The 21414-nt window shown below is 43.6% G+C and overlaps 1 protein-coding gene and 1 long non-coding RNA gene across 11 annotated transcripts in view; one reads left to right on the top strand and one right to left on the bottom strand.

Annotated features, from left to right (window-relative positions):
- The window catches only part of LOC102932699 (C4b-binding protein alpha chain), a 40202-nt gene that overhangs the window by 5577 nt on the left and 13211 nt on the right, over nucleotides 1-21414 (top strand). For 6 of the 10 annotated variants that reach the window (XR_006286828.1, XM_037884784.2, XM_043533505.1 and 3 more), the window contains exons 2-6: nucleotides 13334-13525; nucleotides 14436-14532; nucleotides 15396-15481; nucleotides 16969-17181; nucleotides 19878-20057. Coding sequence is in view for 9 of the 10 variants with exons in the window: in XM_037884784.2 (XP_037740712.1) it covers nucleotides 13334-13525; nucleotides 14436-14532; nucleotides 15396-15481; nucleotides 16969-17181; nucleotides 19878-20057 (768 nt within the window). In the remaining variant the exon portion in view is untranslated. The remainder of the gene's footprint in view (nucleotides 1-13333; nucleotides 13526-14435; nucleotides 14533-15395; nucleotides 15482-16968; nucleotides 17182-19877; nucleotides 20058-21414) is intronic. The other 4 variants (XM_043533503.1, XM_043533509.1, XM_043533508.1 and 1 more) reach the window with 1 other exon arrangement.
- Nucleotides 4364-18220, bottom strand: LOC122463445. The gene is made up of 2 exons (XR_006286840.1): nucleotides 17792-18220; nucleotides 4364-5240 (listed from the first exon to the last, which is right to left on the bottom strand). It is a non-coding gene; the product is annotated as an uncharacterized LOC122463445 (long non-coding RNA).

The following is a 21414-nucleotide window of genomic DNA, read 5'->3' as shown; positions in this document are numbered from 1 at the left end:
TCCCTGTTTTCTTTTCAGAGAGACAGTGGTATTGAACTAGTAACCTTGAATTTCCCTAACTCCTTTAGTGTAGAGGGCCTCTTGGTTTTTTTTTTGGCCCAGTCACTATTTAATTTACATGGAACAGCTGCAAGAGGAAAGACCTAAAGAGCTCCCAGTTCAGTCCCCTTCTTCTCAGGGAGACAGTGGTATTGAACCAACCACGCTAAGTTTCCTATGGGAGGAGTCTAACCACTGTAATGTAGAGGGCTGCTTCTTTTTACTTTTGCCAAATTACTATTTATTTTATATGGAACCACTTCAAGAGGCAAGACAGAAAGAGCTCCCACTTCAAACCCCTTCTCCTTATTCAGCAGTGAAAGGAATTGAACCAGTGACTTTAAGGATTTCAGGGGCGTAACCTAACCACTGTACCGTAGAGAGTTTCTTACATTTGTTTTGGCCCAATTTTTAATTAAAGTGGAACAGCTTCCAAGGGGGAAGACGTCAGGAGCTCCCTGTTCAAACCACTTCTCCTCATCGTCCAATAGAGGGAGAAATGGAACTAGCGACTCCAAGTTTCCCCATGCGACTAGCTTAACAAGTGTAACATAGATAGCTGCTTGTTTTTGTTTTGGCCTAATTACTATTTAATTAATGTGGAATAGTTTCAAGAGGAAGGATTTAGGAAGCTCCTGCTTCAAATCCTGTCATCTCAAGGGGAGACTTGAACCTGCTTAATTAGACTCCAAGGGCATCAACTCAGCCACTGCACTATAGTAGCTGCTTGTGTTTTTTATCCCAATTAAAGTGATATAGGTTCAAGAGGTCAGACTGAGGGCACTCCCATTCAAACACCTTCTCCTCATTTCGTCGGGGGAGGAATTGAATCAGTAAATCCACATCTCACAAGCGAGGCGCTGAACCATTCTACTATAGAGGACTCTTCATTCTTTGCTTGACCCAAGTAATATTGAGTTAAAGTGGAGCAGCTTCACAAGACAAGAGCTGCATCATGCCCAGTTTAAATCCCTGCAAAGGATAGAGAGAAGACTTGAATCCACAGCTCCAACCATCCAGGGGAATAGCCTCACCACTCTGTTGTAGAGTACTTGTCTGTTTTGATTTGGCCCAGTTATTAGTTAATTAAAGTTGAACAGCTTTAAGAGAAACAGAGTTGTTAGTTTATCTGGTACATGTGGAAAATGAACCCACATTAGCTAAGAGTTCTCACAGGGAGAAGCCTAACCACTGTACTATAGAGGCTCCTTGGGGGTTTATCAGACCAATTTATAGTTAATTAAAGTAGAACAGCTTTAAGAGAAGGAGCTGAGGGAGTGCCCACTTCAAATCCCTTTTCCTCATCAGGCAAAGGGAAGAATTGAAGCAGGGTTTTTAATGCACCACATGTTTAGCCTCACCACTGTACCACAGAGAGCTTCTCTCTTGGATTTTGGCTCCCTTAATATTTAATTCAAGTGGAACAGCTTCAAGAGGCAAGACTGAAGAAGCTCCCTCTTCAAATCCTTCTTTTCATCAAGTAAAGGAAGGAATTGAAGCCACATCTTCAACGTCCCACATGAATAATGTAACCACTATACTACAGAAGGCTTCTCACATGTGCTTTGGCCCAATTAATATTTTCTTCCAGTGGAACTGCTTGAAAAGGAAAGATAACAGGCGCTCCCAGTTCAAATTCCTTCTTTTTCAGCTGGTGGAGGAATTAAATCAGCCTCCCCAAGAGCCTATGAGAGTCATGTAACCACTCTACTATTGAGTGCTTCTTGGGCTTATTTTGGCCCAGTCAATATTGAATTAAAGTGGAACAGCTTCAAGGGGAAAGCCTGAGGAGCTTCCAGTTCATGTCCCGTCAGCTAGAGGGAGAAATTGTAGCAGGGGGTGTTCTCTAACCCCCACACTGTAGAGGGCTTAATTAACGTAGCCCAGCTTCAACTAGAAAAGAACACCCCACAGTGGACTAGCCCTTAATACAGTAATTAGGGCAGATGCATTATATGCTGGCAGTTCCAGATTCATCTCCCTTCTTTTAAGTTAATTAAACCATCTTTCATGGTACAGGCCACGGCCCTAACCCCTAAGCTAACAGCACAATGTAAGACCTCTGTCATCTTCCCCCCTCTCCCCTCTTCTGTTTTGTGTGGTGGTGGGCAGGTAGCTAGCAATCTCACAAGAAATGGTTTAGGCACCTAAGTCAGCTGACTTCAGGCAAGGATTTCCTGCCTGTGGATTTCGAGCAGAGAGAAGCACCGCACTCCATGAAAGGCAGCACTTAGCATTGCCCTGGTCATTCTCCTCGCATCATCATTTCCCACTGGCTAGCTTAGGTGGCTCCTAGCCTAGTGTGCTGGCTTTTGTGCATCCCATGCTTAGGTGCCTATCCCTCCCCATTCATTGAAGGGGGAGCCCAGGTGCCTAAGTTAAGCTTCAGGGCACCCGTTGTCATTCCAGTGATTTTCTAGGCATCTAAAAATTAGGGATGGCAACATTGATTATTGCTGTAGCTAAGGCCCTTTGTAGATCTGGCAGAGGGAGTTATGCCTACTCAGAGGCCATCTCACACCCCACAAGGCAGTTATGGAGGACACGGCCTTCCTTACAATATTTCGCTCAGTGGTTACAGTACTCATCCAGGATAGGGGAGAGCTTGGTGCAGTTTCCTCTCGCTACCCGATGCGGGCCCTGAGACAGTCTATGGTCCTTTGTTTTGGGTGCTCACATGGGGTGTGGATAATTGTGGTTCAGTCCCTCTTCTTCTTGATTAGAAATAATTTGAACACCACTCTCCTGCTACTAAAGCAAATGTCCTAAGTAGTGGACTATGAGGTATGCTGGTGTAGGGTACTCTTCGTTGTTCGGTGAAGCTGGTTTCTTTTAATTAAATATTCGTTGGGCCAATGCCACTACGAGACGTCCTCTAGTATGGATACTCTCCAATGCTGTTAGAGATCCTCTTCAATTCCTTCCTCTACCTAGTAAGGTGAAGGGATTTGACCAGTGAGTCTTCTCAGTCTTCCTGCTTTGAGGCTGTTGCACTTTAATTTGGCCAAAACAAGAAGAAGGGGCCCCCTTATAGTTTGTAGTTAAGCTACATACTAGGGATATTGGAGATTTTCCTGTATGAGTTTATTCAAACATGATAAAAGACCAAAAAAAAAAAAAACGCTTATAGGTGAATGCTTTTCACAGAGCGATCATTGTATGTCTGACCTATCGGTCCTCATCCTCAAAGGTAACCTGCACAACACTTTGAACAGACAAGACTTAGCACTTAGTTCAAAACTCTGCTAGACATTAAAAATCATAGACCGAACAGAGACTCTGGATTTATGGCTTATTAGAACAAGCTGTAACGCACTGACTCCCACTTTTTGTCCTGTGTTGATGGGCCACTCTGTATTTCGTGGCCCCTTAGAGTAGGGGCTAACTCCTTACGCAAAACAGTCTGTTTCATCTTGGATTAGCTGTGATGCTTGGCGTACCCTTCCCAGCTCTGAAAAAGAGCTCTGCATGGCTGGGAAGCTTGTCTCCGCCCTGCCCTACAGTACAAAGTTATGTCAGTATAACTACAGTATAACTACAGTTGCTGGGGGCATAGGAAACACACACCCCTGAGCAACCCAGTTATACCAACAGAACTCCCAGTGTAGACAGCGCTGTGTCAATAGGAGGACTTCTCTTGTCGACATAGCTACCACCTCTTGGGGAGGCGGAGCACTTATAGCTATGAAAGTGGTTCTCCCATCGGCATAGGTAGCGTCCTCACTTTGGACTTGTCCACACTTACAGCGTTACAGTAGCAGAGCTGCAGCGCTCTAGTGCTATCTCACCAACAGAAGTTGGTCCAATACAAGAGATTACCTCACCCACCTTGTCTCTCCACCTTCCTGCTGTCATTTATATGCCTGCTTCCACTGCCATCAGCATGAGCACTTTTGAGGTCAAAGAGCAGAAACATTCAAGCATGGTCTCACATCAAAGATGATCCGACCATCTAGTAGGCAACTACATCTCTGCTGGTTGAAGGCTTTATAAATTACGGGCATTACTTTGAATTCATGGCCTGACCTAAGTAGCGTGTGTTCAGTAACACTAGCAAAAGTTAAATATAGGTAACTGCAGTCTAACTCAACTGAAGCGTTTTCAAAATCACCAGGTTTTGACTGACTGGTACCTTTATTGTACAGTGGTAAGAACCAAGTATCTCTGGGTAACGTGCACTACGAATTGTTTCAAAATACTTCTGTGGTTTATTTTTAAATGGAATCTAGATATTTAAACTGACAAAAAGTGCAACAGCCCTTCAGCTGACATTAGCTATATACAAAAGTAGGCAGACTACATTTAACTAGTGACACCACACTGATAAACGAAGGGCAACTGTATTATTTTTTGGAAGTTTTAGACTGTGTAATGTAAAATTACCTTCTTATGTGTTAAAGACTCTTCAATGCGTAAATCAACTCAAAGGAAACGTTCTCTAATTGAACAGTTATAGCAACAGGATGTGAATTCACATCTCCACCCTGTTCACTTCAGAATCTCTCTTAAGACTGTTCCAATATTAACATTGGGTGCTGATTGCAAAGTCCCACACCCATGTAATCATTGAAGATCCTGCAACATTCTTAAAGCATTAATCCTGGCTTTCTGCTCAACTTTAAGTACATGAGTGCCAAACTGACTTCAATGGGGCCACTCCCATGCTTAAAGTTAAACACATGCTTAAGTGCTTCTCTGAATTGGGGCCTTGGTGAAATAGCTGCATTTCTCTGACAGATGAAATAGTCCTAACAGGTTGAAAAGTATAATAGAAATGCAGGATTACTACCATGATTAACAGGCAGGCCACACGCTACCGGCATAGAGGCCCTTCACAAACATTCTTTTTGGTCTCTTCCCCACAGTTCTTCCGTCTTAAAAAGAGAGGATACATAAGGGGATTGAATCTATTGTTAGCGTCACAGAAGAAACGCAATTGGTGAATGCTACTGCATGAATTTACTAATGGTTTTTCAAAAGACTTTGGTACATTCCAGATCTCACTATGGAGAGCAAGTAGGGTATTCTTCTAGCAGAGTGTCAGCAGCTCTTTGGCAAAAAATAGGAGAAAAGGAATTGGAGAAGGTTGTGGTCTGCAGTGGGCAGGCTGAGTTTCCTTTGACAAGATCTGCAGGGAGAATGGATGTATGAGTGACCATGACAGATCCCATTTTTGAGTGGTGATATTTGTACACAGGAGTCTGTAAAACACAGAAAACAAGATTAATAAATAGCAGCATTAGAACAAAGGAAAACCAAGTAATTCACATAAGGCACAGTCCACCTGCGGAACTTGTTGCCGTGGGATGTAGTGAAGGCCAAAAGCATAACTGGTTTAAAAAACAAATTAGGTAAGTTCATGGAGGCTAGGTCTTTCAATGGCTGTTAGCCAAGATGGTCAGTGATACAACCCCATGCACTGTATCCCCCTAAGCTCCCAACTGCCAGAAGCTGGGACTGGATGATAGGATGGATTATTAGTTAATTGCCCTGTTCTGTTCATTTCCTCTGGAGCATCCGGCATTGATTGCTGTCATACACAGGATACTGGGCTAGGTGGACAATTTGGTCTGACCTAGTATGGCTTGGTCCTATAGCTGGATTACTTCCTGACCCCGACTCCATCCTTTTTCAAAATGTGAGTGCAGTATTTTCCTTCCACCCCCAATGAAAGCTGCACCCCACACTTTTATTAGCCAGCTCCAATCTCACACACAAACTTTTCCATGAGATGGTAATGTTGTAGTGCCTAGGAGCTCCGGTGGTACTCTGTGACCCCATTGTGCTTGGTGTTGTGCAAACACATAACAAAAAGATGGTCCCTGCCCCAAAGATTTTACAGTTTAAGACAAGAGTTAACAAATGGACATAGACAGACCAATGGAGGAGTACAGGGGAATAGATGATGTTGGTCAGCATGATGGACTGTGGTCTCAGCCCACCAGCAGCCTAATTATTATCAATTGTTTTGGTAGGCAGCATGGCACAGGAGATTTGAAGGCAGATAATATGTGCAGATGTTACCTGGGAGCTCCTCCCAACTATGAAGAGCAGCATGGCAAAAAACACAAATGTAACAAGTGGGCCTTAGAGGCTGGCATCATAGCCTAATTGGAGGTGGGAGTTGACTTTTGAGACTGAATGAGAGATGATAGGGTTAGGATAGGTCATGAAGGGCCTTGAAAGTGAAGACAAGTAGCTTATGTTCATTACAATGGAGAAGACTGAGCCAGTGGAAGGTTGTAAAGTTTGGGGTGGAAATGATCAAAGCATGAGCTAAAGAAATGATCTTTGCAATAGCCTTCTGAATGGTTATGAGTGGGGCAAGATAGCATTTGTCAAGGCCGGAAAAGGATGTTACAGTAATCATGACATGAGGTGATGGGAGCTTAGACGAGAGTTTTAGCTGTGTGGATAGAAGGAAGATCTATCTTAAAGATGTTATGCAGAAAGAATCTGCGAGACTAAGGCTTTGTCTACCTACACTACCACTTTTGTCAGTGAAACTTTTTGTCCATCGGGGTGTGAAAAAAAAATACTCCCCCAACCAGTATAAGTTTCACCGGCCAAAGTGCTGGTGTTGGCAGGAGAGGCTCTGCTGCTGACATGGGTAACGCTGCTTGTTGGGGGTGGTTTAATTATGCCGGCAGGAGAGCTCTCCTGCCAACAAGAGCAGCTACACAGGAGACCTTACAGCTCTGCTGCGAGGTCCATAGTGTAGACATAGCCTGGATGTGAAGACTTAGACCTCTCTCCAAGTTCTCCTTTGAATGTTTTTAGTTTTTTTAAATCTGACTCACTGAATATCACTTGACTTCATCTCTATGTTAATGCAATATTAGGATAAGCTTTTTTAAAAAAGCTTATCTATTATTAAAACTGAAAAAAGTATCATACTACATTGTTAACTGTTTACCCTTTACTGTTTACCCTGGTAGCAGATCTTTATTTGGAATCTGGACTTTCAGCATATTAGGTTTCACCATTATTAACAAATGTAACCCATTAGGTACTAGTAACCAAGAAATGACTTTTTTCCCAGTTGGAGTTCATATAATTAGGAACATAATAGCATTAATCTTGAATCATTAGGCAGTTGTGATACCAGTACCTTGCCATCTTTTACCAATGCCAAACCAGCAAGTGGTAGTCTTCCAGATTTCCTTCCTGTTAATACCGTCTTTAAATACAGGAGCAATAAAAATTATGTTAAAATGTCTGGAAGTGAAGACACTTACCTGTCTTGAAACTGGGTGGGCAGATATCAGAGTTTTGCAATGATAAGCTGTTTTGAACTTTTAACAAACAAACACAACCATTGTTTTTGGAAGGTCTTCTTCCGGAGACTCTTTTATCTTAAGAAAAATTAAAGAGCCAATTTTCTCTTTTTCATTCCATATTTCTTTTCCATTTTAGTTGTGATGATATTTAGTGACAAGTTCATCTGTCTTTTCGGGTAACTGAACTTTCTTACTCCTTACTTGAAAAACGTAAGTGTCTCAGAGTACATCTGTACTCCAAGCACTACAGTGACACAGCTGCAACTACACTGCTTATTATAGACACTTGCTAAAGTGACCGAAGGGGGTTTTCCATCGCTGTAGTAAATCCACCCCCTCAAGAGGCAGTAGCTAGATCAATGGACGATGTCTAGCAGTGTCTGCATCGTAGGTGGGCAAACTTTTTGGCCCAAGGGCCACATCTGGGTATGGAAATTGTATTGCGAGCCATGAATGCTCACGAAATTGGGGCTTGGGGTGCGGGCTCCAGGGTGGGGCTGGGGATGAGGGGTGTAGGAGGGTGCTCCAGGCTGGGGCCAAGGGGTTCGAAGGGTGGGACGGGGATCAGGAGTGCAGGCTCCGGGCAGCGCTTACCTCAGTAAGCTCCCAGAAGCAGTGGCATGTCCTCCCTCTAGCTGCTACGACCTAAGTTTTATGTTGAGACCAGGCTTAGTCTTCAGAGGTACTAAGGGACCTGCAATTCTTTTGTCTTCCTTGGGATTTATTAATGCTTATCGTCTCTGAAAATAGAACAGGTTTAATGGACCAGGTGCTAATGCTGCCAGAGCCCAAAGGACCCTTGTTTATACTATAGCTATGGGCAGGTCTACACTACCCGCCTTCTAGACGCCATAAATTGATCCCCGAGCGCTCTCCTGTCGACTCCGGTAGTCCACCGCTGCGAGAGTCGACGGGGGAGTGGCTTCAGCCAACTCACTGCCGTGAAGATGTCTATCCAAGTACGCCGACTTCAGCTACGCTATTCTCGTAGCTGAAGTTGCGTATCTTACATAGATCCCCCCTAGTGTAGACCGGGGCTATGTCTATACTACCAATTACGTCGTTCAAATGTGAATGAACCTCCAGCTGAGCGACCTAAGTTACACCAGCCTAAGTGCTGGTGTGAACAGTGCTAGATCAGCGGGAGAGCTTCTCCCATCAACATAATTAATGCCCCCAAACGAGCAGCAGTAGCTCAATTGATGGGAGAGGTCTCTCCAGTTGCCTTAGAGCAGCTACACTATCAGCACAGCTGCGTTGCTGCAGCTGGGCCATTGTAAGCTCTCTAGTGCAGTGCTTCTCAAGCTATCTGATGTGGGGGGGCTGGCAATTTTTTCTCCCCCAATGTGCGCACAGACCGGCAGCCAATGGCTCGCGGACCGGCACCGGTCTGTGGACCACCACTTTGAGTAGCACTGCGGTAGTGTAGCCATAGCCTAGTCTCCCACTTTGTATCATACTGCAAGTGCTTCTCAGTACAGAGAATGTTATGGATACTGTGATTCCTAGATTTGTCTGTGACTTCTCTGTATTTGACTTCCTGCAGGAAGGCTCTAGGTGGGTGGGTTGCCAACCCTCAGGAGGGGAGGCCCCATGGGGAGGTGTTGAAAGGAAGCCTGCCTGTCACAGGATGTACCACTCACCTCTGGCCTGGTGCCTCCTCCTGATACTCTGGGGATTAGCTCAAGGCCAGTCCCCCCGCAGTTCGCACACCGTCACTCCATCTGCCTTTAGCTCCTCCCGCAGCCTCAGAAACCATAGTGTCCTCTTCATGGCTCAACCCTCTGGCCATGTCACTGACTGTGCTCCCCACTTCCAAGGGTGGTTTAGCCATCAATAATCCTAGGCAGTCCTCTCGCTCACTGCCTCAGTATCGTTCAGCCAGTGGCTGGTAGGGGAACGTAGGCTTGCCCTCTGTTCTAGGTTTTAGCCCAGGGACCTTCAGCTTAGCAGTCTGGGCCGTCTCACTGCTCTATCCCTGGGCTACTTCCTACTTCTAGTTCCCTTTTTGTTCCTCGGCCTGTTAGTTCCCAAAAGTCTCCTTCTTCTTCCCAGGAAGTGACTGTAGTCTCCATTTGCTCCTCCCTTTCTCCTGAGTGTATCTGCCTTTCAGTTCTGGGCTTTATAGGGCCCGCCTATTGCTGCCCTATTGCTGAGCCTCTTTAATCAGCTGCCGATATTTTTCTTCTGCAAAAACAGATTGTTCTTTGAGTGACTGTTCACACAGATTCCACGATTGGTACACATGCCCCCCATGGGTTGAAAAGCCAGGGCTTTTTGGCTAGTGGTATCCATTTAGCTGCATCTGTGCCCTTTTCCTCCAATCCTCTCCCCCAGGGGGTACAAAGGGTGGAGTGGGCCCAGCCACCTCTCACTTTCTTCTTACTTCCCATGACTACAAGACAGAACCTCACACACTGGTTTTTCTCTCTGCTACCTCCAAGAAAGTGGACGGAAGATATCAGTGTGATATTCCCAAGGATACAGTCTGGACAGATGGTCAACTGTGTCCCCTCAATTTTCCAGTCTGGGATGCCTTGTACACTGTTTTACTGTGAGAACAATCACTCCTGGCCAGATCACACACAGCCTCAAGCATGCAAAATCATGCCCAGCTGAATTACATGAATGCTCTGGCCAGCCATTCATGAATTACATACAGGGAACCACCAGCAACTTCCCAGTCCCAGATCTTGTCCCTGAAATGTGTTTCTTGTACTGTCAAGCTCTCTACTGAACAATGGAAGCTCACATAAAGGCCATCATTTCATCAGTGGAAAATGATGTGCACAAATGTTCTCTCAAGTGGAGATTCCCAAATACTTCAATCCAAACACACTGGTTTAGATAAAACAATAAAACAAGTTTATTACCTACAGATAGATGTTAAGTGATTGCAAGTAATGAGGCATCAAAATTAGAATTGGTTACAAAAAAAGAAATAAAAGGTAAAATGCACACTAATACCTAATTTCACAAACTAAGCATGCTTAAAAGCAAAAAGGTTTGCCTCCCCGCCAGCGTATAGCCGTCTGGCTGGATTGCTTCAGCTAGGACCTCCCCCCAGTTCAGTGATGCTTCCTTTATGTTTCAAACATTATTGATGTCATGAGTGGAGAGAGGTGATTTGGGAGTTTCTGTTTCTCAGTCTTATAACCTTCTCCCCTCTTTGAGGCCTATCTACAGCTGGGGTTCAGGCAACAGTCTGTTTACATGGAAAACCCCCAGCTGTTCCATAGCCAGTATGTAAAGTTCTAGCTCACGCCCTTCTTTCTGACAGAGCATGGCCACGTAGTAGTCCATTTGATTATGTTGATGCGTAGCCAGGGCATCAGTGTGTCTTTTGTCTTTGAAGAACTGGTTTGGGCCTGTTTTTCTAACTTTGGAACATGTCACAGTGACATTATACAGTAGAATCTTCTAACTTTACATACAGTGTTGCCACATATTTTACCAGGATAATAAGGTCCAGCAGATTATGAGTTTTCACATGATGCCTTGTGATGAGGTCTATCTACCCCACACTGGCCCCCATGGGATTAACTGTGCATTGCATGCTGAGGAAGCCACACCCCTCCATCCCTGCTGAACATGCTCAGCCTGGAGACAGGGTATAAAGGGAAGCAGCGCAGCTCAGTTGGGCTGGACTGCTGAGAAAGGATGTCTATTATGAGCTCCTTCAATGGACCTGGGAGAGCCCCAGTTCATAGAGGCTTGGCATGCTGAACCCCTGGTGGACACTGGAAAGCCAGTGGTAACCTGGGAGGGGGGACTGAGTTGCTGCAGAATTTGCCAGCAGATGTCCCCAGAGCACCCATGGACTGCTGTACTAGGAGACCAGGTAGGAAGTGGCGCAGGGGAAGTAGACATTAGTCTGGTCATAGGACTGAGATCTCACTGTTTGGGGCAGATTCCTGCTGACCCAGTGGCATAATACTCTGTTAGGGTCCTGGGCTGGGTCCCCCTGCTGCTAACCCCCACTGGGGTGGCAGTTCCCCCACCATAGACCTAGAGGTTTACAGTCTACTATTCACCAGAGTCAAAATGCTAGACTATTGAGACTGTGTGTGTGTTTGCTGCTCTGCCCTGACTGAGGGCCTGAGATCTTGGGTGATGGTGCAATCTACCCTGACTGCTAGGTCGTGCTACCCTGGTAGCAAGGGAAGCCCTAGGGGACTGAGACTGCTAGGTCACACACTCCTGTTTTGTGTGTTAAGCTGTCAGAGACACTAGCAGTTGGGGTGTAAAATCCCTGCTGACTATGTGACCAGACGCCCCTTGATGGGCTTTATCTACCCAGGACATGTCTCAAAAGGCATACTTTGTACAAAATTCATCATAGTTTCTAAAAAAGAATGAACATGGCATGCAGACTGTCAATCAGGTCCCCACAAAGAGGCTTAAATATTTTTGAGGTACCTACACCTGGCTCTGTGGTTGTACAAGCAGTACAGTACAGAACAAAACAGTACGGGCCTCTAAAGTCCATCCCTCAAGAGAGAGACTCCTTGCCTCCTCTCTGAAAAGCTTGACTTCTCTGGCTGAAAGGTCTGTTCTTCCACAAGTCTATAAATGAGGGTAGCAAGTTACCAAGCATTACTGTGTGGTTTACAAAAAAAAAAAAATTAAACTGGGATGAACTGCCTAATTTTGTGGATAAATTATCCAAGGAACACTAGGAAGAACTGAACACACTTATGGCAGAGGTCTAAAACTGCCAGAACATCCTCTGCAGACTAACTGTCTGACACTGCAGTGTGAACAGTGGCCATTGCCATTTCTATGAGGCGATTGCCATGACTGCAACCCTCAGGGATTCCAAGAGGCAAAAATTGAAGATCTTCCATTTGAGGGTAACAATGAGGCACTCCAGACTCTGAAGGATTAATTGCAGGGCTGCTTTGAGCCCTAAGGAGTGCAGTGTCCCATCCCGTAAAAGAGAACAACAAAAACAGCCATAGTTCAGGCAGTGCTCCCTGATTGTCTGAGCCTCTGAAGAAAAAGCAGAGATTTCACCACAGGCAACCTCTGCAACTTCCTCAGGTGCTCCACAGTCTGGGGCTTTGAACAGACAGTTCCGTCTCCGCCCTAATGTGGAGTCCTAATCCTCTGGGATTCTATGTTGGCACATGAACTGAGAGATGGTTAGGTTTCCCTCATCTTTATGCCCTGAGGGTGGTCAGGGATTGATCAAGGATCCAGATATGGCCCCAACAGATACTGCTAGCCAAAAAGATTCCAATCTCTAGTGCATGGTGTTCATGTGCATCAAGAGTGGAATCTGTGTCCAACACATCTGGAACCATAAATACTGTAGATTAAGTAGCTGTTCCTTTACTGCAGAGTAAGTATCATTTAGTGGAAAGTTGAGGTCTGATGTGCAGCCGTATGTTTCTGCAGATTTGTTTGCCTAAGCAAACTGGTCAAAATGCTACAGATTTAGAGAAATGCAGTTGGAAGTGGAGTTGTCACACTGTCATAAGGTGAAGAAGCAGATCAAGAAAAAGGGGAGCGTTTTTTTCTTCAACAAACATCCTTGTTGATTGGACTTGAATCAAATTGCTTCTTGCTGTTGGACATGCAATTAAGTTAAAGGGTTGGTATCTCTGAAAATTGCATGCCACAGTGGCAGATAACATTTGCTTTCAAATTTCAAGTTCTATTGATCTTACCACTGCTTAACTAGTCACGCTTGTTCTGTGGATTTAGGATTTTCTTTTCAATAAGTATCTAAACACAGTACTGTATGTTATCTTCTTCTTACCTTGTGCCTCACAGATTGGTAGTGCGAGTTACTGTTTGTACTCCTTGTTTTAAGATTTCAAGCTGGGATTTCAAAAGGGCCTAAGGAAGTTCTATGCCCAGAACCCATTGAAACTTTCCTAGGCTCTTTTGAAAATCCCATCCTCTGTGTCAATTAAGGCTTGTTTAAAATACAAAAACTAAAGAGTTTGGGGTTTTTTCCCCAAAGTTAAAATGCTGTTTTTTTTTTTTTTTTTTTTTTTTTTTTATAGGTAGTTGTGGTACCCCACCAAGGCTAAGCTTTGCTGAACTGCAAGATGAGTCTAAGGCCAAGGAAGAGTTTCCAGTTGGGACCACAGTGACATATAATTGCCGCCCAGGTTACCAAAGAGTCGCTGGACAGTCACCCACTCTTACTTGTGAAGGAGAATCGGTGTGGTCAGAACCCAAAATGTTTTGTCAAGGTAAGGTTTTTCTCCTCTCTTCCCTCTGCCACCCCTCCACACTTGGGTCAGAAAACACTAACAGGTTAAAGGCTCTTCTGGACTGGAATGAGGATTTTGTAACATTTCATGATTTGGAGCTTGAAAGGGACACAGTTTTTCAGACAAAATTGTTTGTTTTTTAGGAGGTGCATAAAGCTCCCCTAAAGAATCAAAATGTAAAACTTTAACACAGAAGATGAAGTTCTGGCCTACTTGAAGTCAGTGGCAACACTTCCATTCAATAGGGCCAGGATTGTACATGGAGACTAAACTAATGCAGACATTGCATGTAGTTATTGACAAAAGCATGCCAAGCCTATGAGTTGGTGATACTGATTTGCATTGCTGTGATGATATCAGTTAAATTTTTTTTTCTCTCTCTCTGTGGGTTGGGAGTGCTGTGTGGAGGGTTATGCTTTCCTTGAGAAAGGAAATGTTGGATAGAATTCTTTAGCTCTCGCATCCTTCTGGAAAGTAAAAGTGCATCTTGCAGGATAGAGCTCTTTAAGTCTGCCACAAAATTTTTGGCATCTGGTTGTATTATTTTTTGTGTAATTCACTTGATTTGGGTTCCTAGTAATTTGAATAAGTTGTATGGTATATTAGCAGGACTCAATCTGTAGCTTGGCAATGTGATTGCTTATAACCAATAGGGATGATATTTCACTAGAAGGGCACTGGTCTTATCCATTCCACTCATAACACAATAATATGTAAATTCATCACATTTGGGGGCCTTTCTTGTTTTCATAGGTTTTTTAAATTAATATAAACACTTAACTTTACATTAGTCACGTGCAAAAATGTGGGTCACTTATTATTTACCTTTAGTTATCTTTTGTAACAGAACAGAAAGAAAAATCTAATTCCCGTTATATTCTCTCTTTAGGGAAATCATGTGGACATCCAAGAGACCTAGCTAATGGCAAGGTTCATATCACAGATCTCCGATTTGGTTCGAACATTACATTTTCTTGTGACGAAGGGTAAGGATGTCGAAGATTTCCCCCCCCCCCCCCCCCCCCCCCCATACTACTTCTGTTGTCAGTACAAAGGTCTAGATAGCAAATTATGACAAACCTTCAGTGGGGCATTCTGGAATACGAAGTTCCTGAAATAAATAGCTGCAACCTTTTAGCTGTTCTGCATGTTCAATGCAAAGAAGGTTGGGTCAATGTTTCCATTGTGTGAACCTTCCCTTTTTAGTACCTTGTATTCAAATTTGAAAAGATTTGCTTACAAATCTTGGAATGGCTTTTTTTTAAATAGGGTCCTCAAAAATTTTTAAATACGCCTCCCCTTTATAAAATTTTTTCAAATATTATGGTTGGTGTTGATATTTTGGTACACATCTATAATTGTATAATTAAATAGGTACATAGGGCAGAATTTTGTAATTTGTATTAACTTTATCTGCCTCTTTCTAGATGTTTGGGATATAGGGTCATGCATCAAACAAATAAAAACAGAATGCACTGAGCTCTTGCACTGAGTTAGTTCTGAATTTGGTAGCCAATTATTTTCCTTCTTCTACAGTATCTTTGGCATTACTTTGGTAATTTTCAAAGAATCAGCAGTGGTGAACTGGGTATCTCTAATATGTAAGTCTCAGATGTCGATCCTTGTTAGATGGAGTCACTCTTCTCACTTGCTATTTTCTGGCTTTGATCAGAATACTTAGCAAAATAAGTAACTCTTGTCTTATAATAAGAATGGCATCACCTGAAATTCAGTGTGTCGTCACCACCTGCTGGCAGAACAGAAGTATACTCAAAATATCTGAGCTGATGGTTTAGAAGTTCGGTAATTTGTTAAGCAATTTTGCCTTTTAAAAAATGTTCTTGTTTAGGTTCAGATTAGTTGGACCTAATACTAGTCTGTGTGTGATTGATGAAACAAGGGTCACATGGAATCATGAACTTCCATTTTGTGAAGGTAAGTGGATTTTATACATTTATGATTCAGTTCTGGTATTGCCAGTTCATGCAACTAGTTTAGGTAAATTGTGCTGTAAAAGGAATTCAGTAGTACAGAAAATAAGTATTGTTAAAATGTTTAGTCTTGTGTTTATTTCACCATTTTAAAAGCTAATGGAGGTACCAGTCTGTTGAAAATGCCCAGAGATTACTGATAGCTCATATGGGTCAAATTCACTCACTCATTGAAAATCAGGAGTAAACTTTACCTGTTGAATAACTGGTAGCACAACTGTCACCTTGTGATTAATAGTTTACGTGGAATTTATGGCAGTGTCAAATTCATTCTGTCTACACTATATTGAAGAAAATAGTTCTACAACGGATTTGAGTTTCTGACTGATTTTAAGTGAACAGGATATGTTTTCATTTATAATCCTGATACCCAATTATCCTGTTACTTCCTTTGTATCACAGTAGGCTTTTTTCCATGACTTATTTGTAGACAGTTTTATGATTTCAACTTCTGTTTTGCCGTGTTCGGTTTCAGATTTATTGTTCTTATGTAGGAGCTAAACCATGCTTGCTTTTTTCAGACTCTTAAGATATTTTATTCATCCAGTGCCATAAATGTATATTTATTATGGAAATTCTTTTCAGATACATTTTAATGGAAGGCTAGTCAGATGATTTCATTCTAGACTAAGTTTTAGATTTCTGCATACCTTAGGGGCTTGTTCTTTTAATAATTTTGAGTAATTATAAGGAAAAGGATTCAAATATAACTTCACCACATACAGGGGTTAATCAAGCATACAGGCTAGCTGCATTTCTAGAAAAAGTTGTATTACGCTAACTTTCCTTTAATGTCCATAACATTTACATTTTTACTTCTGGTTTCCTAAGTAATAGAAAAGTTTTATCAAAATACATTCAGGTTTTCCAATTAAATAGCCGGAAGATGTTAACATAATATTCATAACTTTCCTTCAGAAGGCACTGAGAAAACAAGTCTGTGATTTCCAGTGCAAATGTATTGACTTTTTTCAGGTTTTCAGAGAGTTCTTTTTTCCTCTGTTTTCTGTTCATCTACCATCTCACCATCTCCTTTCCCCAATATACTGCTAACATAAAATTGTACATATTTACATCTCCATCTTCTCCTTTTCTGACCTTTTTTGGTGGTTTTGCACTTGTGTTAACCACAAACCCCCTTTATCAAATAGTTTAGCTGATTCAGTGAAATCACTTTTAAAAAATTGTGTATTAGACACCTAAAATAGGTCAGATTGCAGGCTTTCATGCATCAGATCTATTGGAAATCCCCTTGCCTTGAATAATATTGCTGTAAAAATCCGTAGGCTTCTGTAATTCTTTGCGCTTGCCTGAATGACTGTTGCCCTATTGCCTGTAGACCGTGTACCTTGTTGTTGTTCTGCTTGTTGCTACGGCAGTTTTTCTCCTTTCAGTTAAATGCTTTTTTTCTTAACTTTTAATATTTTCTAGCAATTCCATGTCGTCCGCCTCCAGACATTAAGAATGGGAGGCATTCCGGTGACTCCAATCCTGAATACACCTATGGCTCAATAGTAACTTACAGCTGTAATACTGTACCAAGAGGCACAGACCCTTTCTCACTCATTGGAGAGGCATCTATTCACTGTACATCTGACAAAGACCAAAAGGGAATTTGGAGTGGAGAGCCCCCTCAGTGTAAAGGTCACTATTTTTTGTAGCTTCTATAAAATCATACCAAAAGGATACTCAAGATTAAACATCTCAGCTGGATAAAATAGGGTACCCCAGATGTCATGTTTGTGTTTTGTCTTTAACTTTGAATTCCTTTGCTTCTGTGGTATTTGTTCAAATCCTAAACATTCCCATGTCAGATTTCTTAGTTGTTCAAAGGTGTCGCTGTTTAGTTTTCAGATATGTGGCATCAGGAGACTAGTATTTTTCTTTAAAAATCCCCACTGCTAGACAATCCTGTCTCTTCCCCTGAGTTCCTTAATTTGAAAAAAAGATTCAACAGAATGTGTTGAACTGTGTGGGACAGGAGGACAAATAGTTTTTGCTGGTTAAAAACTTGTAGTACATCCCTTCAGAACTTTAAAAGTAGTGGTAAAGATCTCTGAGCTCAGTTTTCATCTCCCACTCGCATGATATAGATTACTACTACAAAAAGGAGATCTGGTGTAGCTGATTGTCATAGGGCAGGGTTCCCTCACCGCAAACCGTCCTTGAGCACTCTTTGGCAAGCTCAGCGTCATGTGCTTGTATTTATACTGTGAAATAACAATACAGGCTCCCCACAGCACAAGGCTCTTACCTTCTCCCTAGGGACAGGCTGAGGGATCTTATCTCCCTGTGATCCTGGGCTTCTCCAACCCTTCCTTCCAGACTACCTCTCTTCCTGTCTTTTAGCTGTCCTCAGCTGGTGAGCTGAACCAACCTGTTAACTGGTTAATCACCCAGTCCTTAACCAGTTATCTCCCCAGTGTGCCTCACATGAGGGCAGTTTCCAAGTGCCCAGACAGGTGAGTCAGCTTTAGGTTACTCCCACTCACACAGATGTTATCTTTGTATTTCACTTGACTTTAAACAATGGTATGACATCAACATTTGACAGATATGTAGGCATGTTGCTTAATGCACTAATGCAGGGGTCTCAAATTCAAATGACCACGAGGGTCACATGAGGACTAGTACATTGGCTGGAGGGCAATGACCACCACTGACCACCCCCCCCCCACTGCTGCCCCAGCCCCGCCCCCACTCCACCCCTTCAGTGAGGCCCCACCTCTTCCCACCCCTTCCCTGAAATCCCCACCCCAGGGGGTGCAGGGCGTGGCAGGCGGCTCAGGGCAGGGGGTTGGGGTGCAGGAAGGGTGCAGGGTGCAGCAGGGGGCTCAGGGCAGGGGTTTCGGCTACAGGAGGGGCTTGGGAGGCAGGTCCGGGCCGGTGCACACCGGGGGCAGGGCAGGCTGCCTGCCCTGCCCCCGCGCTGCTCCGGGAAGCAGATGGAACCTGGGGGAGGTGGGGGCACAGGGGTCTGTGTGTTGTCCTGGCAGCTCCTCCAGGTACTTCCCCCGAAGCTCCAATTGGCCGGGAACAGGGAACTGCTGCCAATGGGAGCTTCGGGGAAGGTACCTGGAGGAGCGGCCAGGGCAACACACAGACCCCTGTGAGGCCCCCACCAGGTCCCGACCGCTTCCTGGAGCGGTGGGGGGGGCAGGGCAGGGCAGGCAGGCAGGGAGGGAGCCTGCCCTGCCCCGGTGCATGTGGGCCCGGAGCCGCTCTAGGTAAATGCTGGGGGGGGGGTGCCGTGGGGAGCTGGCGGGCCACAGAAAATAAGCTTGCGGACCACACAGGCTGCGTGTTTGAGACCTCTGCACTAATGGAAGGCAGTCCACTATTATTATGAGCATGGTATTCTAACCTATGTAGAATAGAATCCTAATGAGCCCAACCAGCCAATCCCAAACTGATTTGGACAACGTTTGTATTAGTGACAAAGCTTGGAATTCTCCCTTCTCTTCGTAGTAGCATTGGATGTGTTCGCTTTGTGTTGCTGTCAAATAGAGAGAATCTTATCCTCTGCAAGGGATAATGAACTAGTAAAGACACAAGGGACCAAATCCTCAGTTGGTATAAACTCATGTAGTGCCCTTGAAATCAATGATTCTGTATAATTACCCCAGCTGAGAATTTGGACCAGGACCAGGGATCAGTGTTTGTTTGTAAAGAAGATTGATGGAAAGTGTAATCATAGGATGGGCTAGGGGAAATGAGAATATAAAGTTCAATAAAAGCAGGACAACAAGAAGCAAGAATATAGTAGAGTTGGATCTTGAGAGCTGAGGAACAAGAGGGAGAGTAGTGTTGATTGGTCAAGAGCAACAAATCCACTAAATGAAGAGTGAAGAAGCAAAGAAAAGTCCTAGAAGACATAAACCCACTAAGTATGAGTAGCAAAGTTAATGTTTTGTCAATTGGACATATGGACACCCTCAGTAAAATTTAGGGTTTTTTGTCTGAAGTGAAATTGTGTCATTGGTCTACTTAAAGTGTCACACGTAGCATGGTTGTGGTAAACCTAAGGGAATTTCTTCCTTAACCTTGTTATTTCTTAGACTTGTGAATAGGAATCCAATTAAGTGCAGTGTTGTGATTTAATATCTGTATGCATCTGTCTGGTGGTTTAGTTGAAGGCTCATTTTGATATACTTAATTTTTTTCCCCCTTGTCTAGCTCCAAGGTAGCTGTTGTAGAAAAACTTTTAAAATTAGGTCAGGGGGAGAAGGGGATGCAGAATTAAAGCCACCATTTAAAAAATGTAAAGATATGCTATTCACATGTTTCAGGGCTTTATTTTTTCTTTAGAAGATGAGTTTCACATTCTTACCCATTTTCAGTGGTCAAGTGCAGTAACGCAGAAGTTGAAAATGGGAGAAAACTAAGTGGATTTGGTCCTTCCTATTCATATCAAGATGCCATTACGTTTGGATGTGAGGCTGGCTACTTCATGGTTGGCAGTCGTGTGATTGTATGCCAAGCAAATAATTTATGGTCTCCTCCAGTACCAACTTGTGAAAGTAAGTGCAAATGGGATTTGAGAGGTCAACTTCCCTTACACATTGCGCACACAGCATTATAAAAGTCTACAGTTGTTCTTCCAAGACTTGGTTAGACTACAGGGTTGTTCAGAGTGAAGAAAGGAAATGCAAACTTTAGACCTAATGTGGGATTTCTCCAAAGCTCCTAAGGGAGTTAATCTCTACTAGCTGATTTTTTTTTTTTTTTTTGGGTGGGGGGAGGAGGCACTCTGACATTTCAGTAGTAGCAGTGGTTGCATCTATTGAGAATGAAAAATACAATTGAGTGTTGGTATACTGTGTTGGCAACTGAGCACATGGTATTTAATTCTCTCTCCCAGTGGTTTCCTGTAGATATTGAAGAGGAAAGGGGATAGCATGGCTCCCTGTGGAATCTCACAGGTGAGGGCCATCCATTAGGAGGAGCCATCAACCACTGAGTTTCAACCACTTGAGTACTGAGTCATCTGCTCCTGCTATGTCATGTAGATGGATTAGCAGTTTGCTTATGGTCCACTGTCTCAGAGGCAGCAATAGAGGTCAAAGAATATGAGCAAATCTTGTGATCAGGGACATAGGCAAGAAGTTTATTGTCTTGTACACTTAGAACAGTCTCTGTGCTATGTCCTGGTCCAAGCCCTAATTCTGAGGCATCCTGGTCACATGCTGTTGGAACTTCCAGAACACCTTGCTTCTGCTTTGATTTGTAAAAATGTATTTCCTACCTACATGCCTCCAGCTTTCACCCTGACCACACCACACGATCCATCGTCTACAGCCAAGCTCTGCGATACAACCCCTCAGACAGAGACAAACACCTACAAGATCTCTATCAAGCATTCTTACAACTACAATACCCACCTGTGGAAGTGAAGAAACAGATTGATAGAGCCAGAAGAGTTCCCAGAAGTCACCTACTACAGGACAGGCCTAACAAAGAAAACAACAGAACGCCACTAGCCGTCACCTTCAGCCCCCAACTAAAACCCCTCCAACGCATTATTAAGGATCTACAACCTATCCTGAAGGATGACCCAACACTCTCACAAATCTTGGGAGACAGGCCAGTCCTTGCCTACAGACAGCCCCCCAACCTGAAGCAAATACTCACCAACAACCACATACCACACAACAGAACCACTAACCCAGGAACCTATCCTTGCAACAAAGCCCGTTGCCAACTGTGCCCACATATCTATTCAGGGGACACCATCACAGGGCCTAATAACATCAGCCACACTGTCAGAGGCTCGTTCACCTGCACATCCACCAATGTGATATATGCCATCATGTGCCAGCAATGCCCCTCTGCCATGTACATTGGTCAAACTGGACAGTCTCTATGTAAAAGAATAAA

The sequence above is a fragment of the Chelonia mydas genome, chromosome 21 (genome assembly GCF_015237465.2).
Source record: "Chelonia mydas isolate rCheMyd1 chromosome 21, rCheMyd1.pri.v2, whole genome shotgun sequence".
NCBI lineage: Eukaryota > Metazoa > Chordata > Testudines > Cheloniidae > Chelonia > Chelonia mydas.
The sequence above is the reverse complement of the archived record's forward strand: the minus strand, read 5'-3'. Positions and strand labels throughout refer to the sequence as shown.